This window comes from Enhydra lutris, unplaced genomic scaffold (assembly GCF_002288905.1).
Source record: "Enhydra lutris kenyoni isolate GAN:26980312 unplaced genomic scaffold, ASM228890v2 scaffoldscaffold33, whole genome shotgun sequence".
Classification (NCBI taxonomy): domain Eukaryota; kingdom Metazoa; phylum Chordata; class Mammalia; order Carnivora; family Mustelidae; genus Enhydra; species Enhydra lutris.
Genome location: NW_019154117.1, coordinates 5677269 through 5686169, shown reverse-complemented (window position 1 = coordinate 5686169; position 8901 = coordinate 5677269). Strand labels below are relative to the sequence as shown.

Genomic DNA, 8901 nt, shown 5'->3' with positions numbered 1-8901 from the left:
TTAAGCACTGCTGGAAAAGGGGCAGGGGCAGGTGACAGAAGGAGTGGTTTAAACTACAGTCCTAAGAAACCAGGCTCCTCTTACAAACGTATCCTAGAAGGGGAACATTTAGAGCAAGATCTGAGTTCTCCAGATGTAAGGCTCCCTCCTCCTAAGTTGTCAGTGGACTTTGTGTAAATCAAGCCTAACACTAAAAAAACAAACCAACCACAAAAAACAGATTTACCGAAAAGAAAATCAGGTTGACAGCCTTTTCCTGGAGGATTTTTCAGGTTATTCCTCTACATAGCAGCCTCCTCTAGCTCATGTAAGATCTAAGCTGAGGAAGGAAGAAAGGAAGGAGGGAGGGTAGGAGGAGGGGGAAATGAGGGAGAGCAGAGGAAAGGGGGAGGCGGGAGGGGAGGGAGGGAAAGGAAGGAAGGAAAAATTTAAAAACTTTCCAAAAACACATCCAGTGGGATGCCTGGGTGGCTCAGTTGGTTAAGCACTGCCTTTGGCTTAGGTCATGATCTCGGGAATCCCTGCTCAGCAGGGAGTCTGCTTCTCCCTCTCCCGCTGCCCCCTCCACCCACTTGTGCGCGCGCTCTCACTCTCCCTCTCTCTCTCTGGAATAAATAGTAAAATCTTAAAACACACACACACACAGTGACACAAATGAGGAGCACCTGAAAAGCCATCCTGACGCTTTCATTAGAATTCCAAAAAGTGCTTTCTAAATGAAAAAGCACCTGCCACCCAACTACAGTTATTTTCTATTTGGAGCTCGAAACACATCGGCCAACTATAACATGAATTCTCTGACTTGACAAGAAAATATGAGCCCCACACAGGAAACACTTTAATCAGTGACTCTTACCTGGGCACAAAAGACTGAGTACAGGGTTTGATTTGAAAGGGGTGAGACACTGGTGATTCGTAACAAAAGCTGTTGTTCCTTTCTCTGAGGACGTGTCAGTTGGCTCCCTGAGTGAATTGTCTACGACGCTCCTCCCGCTCTCCTTCAGGTTCCCTTGTGCAGCTGGAAGTTTCACACGCTGCACATGGTACAGAGAAAAAGGCAAACTGTCAGCACCCGGAGGAGAAGGTGGTGTCACTCAAGCCCAGTCCTGGCACGGAGCCCTACCTGGGATCACGGGGGTCTGAGCCGGCTCTATAGCCTCAGGGCGGGAGGAGGCCGCTTTAGGTAGCCGGACCCAGCGGCCTGTGACCTTCTGCAAGCTACCAGCCTTCTTTGCATCATATCAGGATGAGATAAGCCGAGTATCTACCTCTTAGTGTTCTCCTGAGGAGTACACAGCCTCCTGGGCTCACAGTGAATGCACAGAAGCTGGGCTGAACTGTTAAGCCCGCCCCAATTCTGTTCCATGAACAGGATCATATTTTTGGGCATGGAGAGAGTCCGTATAAGATTGGGGGGGGTTGGTATTCCAAGTCCCCCATCTCAAGCCGCCTGCAGGATTCTCCATCCTAAATGTGCATCAGAATCTCCCAAAGAACATTTTTAAAAATATCCTTTCCAGGGGCACCTGGCTCAGTGGGTTAAAAGCCTCCGCCTTTGGCTCAGGTCATGATCCCAGGGTCCTGGGATGGAGCCCCGCATCAGGCTCTCTGCTTGGCTGGGAGCCTGCTTCCCTTCCTCTCTCTCTGCCCGTCCCTCTGCCTACTTGTGATCTCTGTCTGACAAATAAATAAATAAAATCTTTAAAAAAAGCAAACTCAACACCCAAAGAACAAATAATCCAATCAAGAAATGGGCAGAGGACATGAACAGACATTTCTGCAAAGAAGACATCCAGATGGCCAACAGACACATGAAAAAGTGCTCCACGTCACTCGGCATCAGGGAAATACAAATCAAAACCACAATGAGATACCACCTCACACCAGTCAGAATGGCTAAAATTAACAAGTCAGGAAATGACAGATGCTGGCGAGGATGCGGAGAAAGGGGAACCCTCGTACACTGCTGGCGGGAATGCAAGCTGGTGCAACCACTCTGGAAAACAGCATGGAGGTTCCTCAAAAAGCTGAAAATAGAGCTACCCCACGACCCAGCGATTGCACTACTGGGTATATACCCTAAAGATACAAATGTGGTGGTCCAAAGGGGCACATACACCTGAATGTTTATAGCAGTAATGTCCACAATAGGCAAACTATGGAAAGAACCTAGATGTCCAACAACTGATGAATGGATAAAGAAGATGTGGTATATATATATACAATGGAATACTATGCAGCCATCAAAAGAAATGAAATCTTGCCATTTGCGACGACGTGGATGGAACTAGAGGGTATTATGCTGAGCGAAATAAATCAATCGGAGAAAGACAACTATCATATGATCTCCCTGATATGAGGAAATGGAGATGCAACGTGGGGGTTTTAGGGGTAGGAAAAGAATAAATGAAATGAGATGGGATCGGGAGGGAGACAAACCATAAAAGACTCAATCTCACAAAACAGGCTGAGGGTTGCTGGGGGCAGGGTGGTCGGGAGAGGGTGGTGGGGTTATGGACATTGGGGAGGGTATGTGCTATGGTGAGTGCTGTGAAGTGTGTAAACCTGGCGATTCACAGACCTGTACCCCTGGGGATAAAAATATATTATATGTTTATAAAAAATAAAATTTAATAAAAAAAATTTTAATTAAAAAAAAAAAATCCTTTCCAGGCACCACCCAAAGAGATTCCAATTAAATAGGTCCAGAGCGAGGCCCAGGGATCAGGAGTTTTCAGAGCGCCTCCCCCTCCCCTGGTGATTCTAATGTTCACCGAGGACCACTGACCGAGGAATGTGCCCCATGGTTTGGGTGGCCAGTTACCACCTGTGTCTGTTGGACTGGCGAGACTAGAGGTCCTGGGATGAAGGGAGGGGCGACATCATCCATTGTATCAATCCCCATAAGCCACCAAACAATAGGCCCCTCCGAGCTGTGACTGAGTCAGAGAGAGGCCCCGGGGCTGGAGCTGGGGATGTGCAGGCTGACCTACTTTTTGCTTTGGTTGTAACACAGGTGAAGGGACCCCAGGGAGAGGAGGTACCACAGCTCCTGCCTGTCCACTCGGGACAAGTGAGGTTGGAAGCCGTGCCAGCCACTGTCGCAGGACCTGGAGGCCGAATGAGCTATGACAGAGCAGAAACCAGCTTTCTCATTAATTTCTGTCTTTTTTTTGGTTTCTTTCTTGGTTTATTTCCATTTTGCTCCTCGTTAATTTTAGAAAGGTTTCTATGCTACAGTTCTTGTCTGCGTCTGAGGACATAAGCCCTGAGTTCCTTGGCCACCCTCCTAGGAGCATCCCTAGTGGGGTGGCTCCTGCTGGCCGGCCACGGTGGTGGGACACTCATGGGCCAGAGCTGGGGCCATCTGGTCAGTCTCTGCTCCCTTCTTGGGAGGGTTACCCTAACGAAAACCAACTCCGATATGAGGGTTGGAGGAATGAGGTGCTAAGTGGAGGCAGGTCTGGGAGCAGAAGGCAGAGGGCCTGGGTCTGCCTGCGGGACCTGGAGGTGTCACAGAAGGGGGCCCTGGAAGCCCGTCCTTGAAAGCGGAGTCCCAGTGAGCTCATGCCAGACAGGGACGATCAGATCCCACCCTTGGTAAGGACCATGACACAGAGACAATCACACCTTCTAAGAGAACTAGGGCTGATCCTGGAGGGAGTAGGAAGTGGTTTATGGGATTTGCCAGGGGCGCGGGGGGGCAAAGTCACATAACACGAAATTGTGCTTATGTTTATAAAATTTTAACCATTTCAAAGTATACAAGGGATCATCTATTTTATACCAAAAGTACCAAGTCCCAAAACATCCAGAATAACGAGAAATAGATGTACTCCAACCCCCCGCCCACCCAGTTCTTCCACCCGTTCCCTTGTCAGACAATCGGATTCACTGTTTTGGGCTCAAGAATCACTGGCCCTTCTGCGCTAAGGTTTACTGTTCCATTTCCCCCAGGCTGGAGATCACTAGGAACCCAGAAGAGAGATGTCCGCTCAACAGTGAGCGCAGAGGTTGAGAAGGCACGAAATAAGAACTAGAGCTGCAAACGGGAGGGCGTCTTTGAGAAAAGCAAGGCGGGGGACAAGGGGTGGGAGCCTGCGGAGGCTCCTGCACATGCTCCTCCCAAAGCTGTCTTCCTGACCCCTGGGAGGACTCTAGCCGTCCCATCTCGGCAGCCTGATCTCCTTGTATGCACCCTCCCTGGATTCACGGAGATATTCAGCGTCCTTCTAATAAATGCCCTGTTTGCTTAAGATAAGCTGAAGTCACCTGAATTTCCTTACAACCACCAACACGTTCACCAACATGGCCCTCCAGCCCTGCCTCACCATGAATGCATGACCCAAATGTGGGGCTGACATTCCAAACCACTGGGTGGGAACTCATGTCATCAAAGAAACCCATTTTCTGCCCTTTTTTTTTTTTCCATAAACTCCACCCCCAACATGGGGCTCGAACTCCTGACTCTGAGATGGAGAGTCACACGCTCCACTGACTGAGCCAGCCCGGCGCCCCAAGGAAACCCACTTTCTAAGACAGGAGTTACTCAATTTTTTTCTTCCCTCCTCTCTATTCCCTCCCACCAGCAACCACGTATCTGCTGGTTTTATGTAACTTGATGTCCCCCACGCTGAGAGTCAACACAGCCTGGCATTCAGCAATTACGTGGCCACGTTCCCATGGCGGTCATTACGTGGCCACGCCTAATAAATACCTAGATGACGATTTTGGCAACTGGAGCTTAAGTGGCCCGGAATCCACCCTTTCATCGACCGAGCAGAACGTTCTGAGGTAGAAGCTTGCAGAATGGGCTATCAGCGAGCCCTCCTCCACATTCCGTGGTGCTGATGGCGGAGAGTCCTGCCAGCCTGGGTGCAAGGTGGCTTGTGCCTAAAGCGCGAATGGCCCTTGAGCCAGACTTTCAGGAGCCTGCCTACCGTGAACACCTAGCGTGTCATCCCACACGCCTTCACGGCTCAAAAAGGTTCCTAATAATTTCGATGTCTCTAGGCTGTCGTTGCTGCGTTCGTAAGAGCACAGGCTCCTCACGGGAGATGATCAAGGGTGATGTCCACAGACCCTGCTCAATTCCAAAGGGCTCCCCTCCTTCACCCCAGGGCTCCCCTATCACAATCTAGGTTTGGGGAGACAATGGAATGTAATGCTTTAATAGCATGGTTGCTGGGAGCGCCTGGATGGCTCGTTAGGTGAAGCGTCTGCCCTCGGCTCAGGTCATGATCCCAGAGTCCTGGGATCAAGCCCCACAACGGGCTCCCTGCTCAGCGGGGAGCCTGCTTCTCCCCTTCTCTCTCTCTCTGCCCCTCTCCCCTGCTCATGCTCTTGTTCACACTCTCTCTCTCAAATGAATAAATTTTTTTAAAAAATCTTTAAAAAAATTTTTAACGTAAACAAAAAAAAAAAGCATGGTGTCTGAAGCCAGACCACCCAGGTTCATATTCTCAGACATGCCATTCACTGGCCATGTGACCCTGAGCAAGTCACCTAAACCTCCCCATGACTCAGTTTCGTTATCTGTGAAATGGAACTAATGGTAGAACCTACTTCATAAGGGTGTGGTAAGAATTAGGTATTAACTCATCTGATGCATGTGAAGTGTTGGCACCAGCTCCTGGAGCTTGGGAAGTGCTTAATAAGGAAGAGGTATCATAATTCCAGGCCCAGATAGAAAGGGATGAGAAGAGAACACCTCAGGAATAACGTCACCCGACAGTGTGGCCAACTACTGACCACAGACCTGAATTCTACAGCTGTCTCGTCACCCCATTCCACATTCACTCACGAAAAAATATTTGCCCAGTGCCGAGGTCATGTGCTACCAGGATGGTAGCAGGATGGCAGGAGGGGGAGTGAGGTTCTCGCTCAGGGCCCACTCCCGGCATTTGGAGTTGACTTTGTCTATGTTCAGTGGGATTCCACTGTTGGGTGCCAAAACTGGCTACTAGTTAGCAGAAGGGACAGAGTCCCTGACCTTGGGAAGGTTTCATTAGTAGAGGGCAATCAGCCCTTTATAAAACCCAAATACAAATATAACAACAAATTGTGTCAGCTTTAGGAAGAGAAACGGTGGCGCGCTAAAAAGGTATGCCTTGGAGGGGAAGGAAGTGTCCTGGAAAGTCATGAGACCAGAGGATAAAGAGAAGTGACCCAAACAGGGTCAGGAAGTACTATTTCAGACAGAGCATAACAGGTGCAAAGCCCCTGTGGCAGGGAAGAGACTATTCAAGGAGCTAGAAGTGGTGCCACGAAAGAAGATGGGAGGGAGGCAGAGGAGAGAAAGAGAGACAGAGACAGGCCTGGCAGACCACAGACACACATGCTGTAGTCCTCCTGTGTGGTTCTTGGGGTCTCCAACCCATCTCCTCTCCACCACATTTTCTAATTACTTCATCCTGACAGCAGGAAATTATTTAAGCCAATCAAAATAAGAAGCAGCACTTAAGCTGCTTACTTACAAAAGACAGCAGCTTAAAAATATCTCTGTTCATGCACTGGGTATCCCTTCACCAGGTAGCTTGGTCTTTCGATGATATACTTTGCTCCAGAGACAGAATATTCCTATAAAAGCGAAGCCAGCAACTGCGTTACACATAGTGTAACATATAAATCATTACACATATAAATCAATGCTACTCAGATGTGTGCTTTTGCAGTTAAGAGGCCTATGGACCTCATGTCTGCCATACATGGCAGTGGGGAGGGTTTAGTATCCGTGTGTACACGTACATGCAAATTCTCCCTTCTTTCTTGTTCTTCTCCCTCCCTCCCTTCCTTCCCTTCTTTTTACATTTTCAAAGGATTATTTTACTTGAAAAGACTAGAAATTAACAAAGCAAAGCCAATGACTTTGCCAAGAGGAAGCAAAGTAATTTACAACCCCTCCCTGTGAAAATCAATATTCGTTTATAAGAGTCATTCTATAAATCTGGGCTATGCCTGTGTTTAAGTTAAGACCAAGATGACCACTTTGACTATGATACAGTATCCTTAAATCCAACCACTGGGGCCACTGCTAACCTTTCATTTGAGTTCTTTTCACACGATGATGGGTCACTTGGCTAACTGCCGCTAGCCTGCAGTAGAGAAAGTACTGGGTGTATCTTATCTATGGGTCAGAAACACTCCCCAGATCCCACACGTCAAACAGCCAAAACACCTTATCAATTTTTAATGTTTTCTTCCATGTTGTAGCCTCACACAGACCACAACTTCTCTGGACTGGGGGATTCCTGTGCACGGTGCACAGGTCTGGGCTTCCAGCCAGGGAGACCATCTTCTCTCTTTGAAAGGTCCATGCTCCCCGTCCCTGCAGGACCTCCACCCAGCGGGTGCCACCCTGCAAACTCTCTGCAACTCATTGCTCAGATGGAAGCTCCCTGGTTTCTTCCTCTAGGAAGCCTGCCCTGATTCCCCACCAAGTCAAGTGCCCCCTTTCAGATGCTCTCAGGACACCAGGCCCCCTCTTTAGTAAGCATCACAATTTTACATTTAACTCTGTGGTTACTGGATTAATGTCTGTCTCTCCCCCTGCCCCACTGCCCCTAGCCCTAGACTGATGCCCCCGTTCCCATGTGATTTTGTCAGTAGAGATTCCACTGTTTCAGAAGCCCTACCTTGTGCAGGTTTTGCTGAGCTCTGTGGGATGTCAGGAGACTGCACACCCTTTCATGGATCTTCCTCCAGGAGGACTGAGAGCAAGGGTGGAACCTGGCCAACACACGAAAGCAGGGCGGAGTATTATGCAGCGGCTAAAAAGGATACTTCGAGTACAGAACACAGTGTGCGGCTATTTATAACTTACTAGCAAGAAGCAGCAGGAACGAGCAATATACACAGTGTGCTTTGCACGTCTTCATTAATCATCTGCGTAAGATACACACTGACGATAAAAGCAACCAGAATGTGAAGAATGGTGGGTGTTTGAGTCTGTGGCTGTGAGTGATTCTTCCTTGTACTTTACTGGGCATTTCAGGTATTTCTCTCAATCCTTAGAAATTTCATCCATAAATGTTTAACACAAAATGTAACCCCAACTGTTTTCCGCCGCAAGGATTGTATGTTTCATCTCGTTTACTTGAGGCTACTCAGACCCAAACATCACCACAGATGGTACCAGAGCCTTCCAGTTCCTCCGATGGGAGGCTCCCTTCCACGGCTGGCCAAACCTGCTCCCCCGGCCTGGAAGGCCGCCACCCCAACCCCAATCCCAACTCGTGTGCACCCTACCCACCTTCAGAGCTCAGTCCGATCACTGGCTGCTCGGCAAAGCCCTTCCTAACCTTCTCCCGCAGAGGGAGCTGTCTACCCTACTACCTGCACTTGGGGTCCATTCCCCCTTGCTCACAGTGCTTGACCACTGACACCTGGTCAGTATTTGGCTCATGTCTGTGTCCACCCCTAGACTGAAACTGGCACTGGGAATCCAGGGCCCTGTAGGTACTGAATACCATGTAGGTATTTAATATTCCTTGAGTCACTGAATTCATCCCTTCATTCATTCATCTTTGGGAGGGGAGTGGGTACCAACACCTAAACTCCGAGGCAGAATGGGCCATTTGGTGATGAAGAGCACAAAGACCATTTTCCAAAGATTCTTAAAGAATTTCAGAAATTTGGGTGCAATCATTCTCTTTAGCTAATGTACGATAAACACTGGACGGTCCCGGGCAAACCAGATGGCCTCTCCATGACTATGCTATCCTTTGTCACAGTTTCATGGCCTAATTTATAAATTCATAGTCAAATTATTTCCAAAGCGCTCCATTTAGAGGGACTCTGGGCAAACAGAATTTGCTGATCCATCAGAGGTAGAGGATAACAATCTGGTCTGCAGCCGGAGTCGTCATCCTACAGTCAAATGTGCTAACTCCCGAGAAGGAA

General features: G+C 48.7%; 1 protein-coding gene across 1 annotated transcript in view; it reads right to left on the bottom strand.

Annotated features, from left to right (window-relative positions):
• Nucleotides 1-856: 856 nt before the first annotated feature.
• The window catches only part of LOC111153569 (spermatogenesis associated 6 like), a 51026-nt gene continuing 42981 nt past the window's right edge, over nucleotides 857-8901 (bottom strand). Inside the window, exons 12-14 of the mRNA XM_022512677.1 lie at nucleotides 7635-7728; nucleotides 6477-6579; nucleotides 857-1034 (exon numbers count right to left, since the gene is read on the bottom strand). Of these exons, the coding sequence (XP_022368385.1) occupies nucleotides 6490-6579; nucleotides 7635-7728 (184 nt within the window). The 3' untranslated portion in view covers nucleotides 857-1034; nucleotides 6477-6489. The remainder of the gene's footprint in view (nucleotides 1035-6476; nucleotides 6580-7634; nucleotides 7729-8901) is intronic.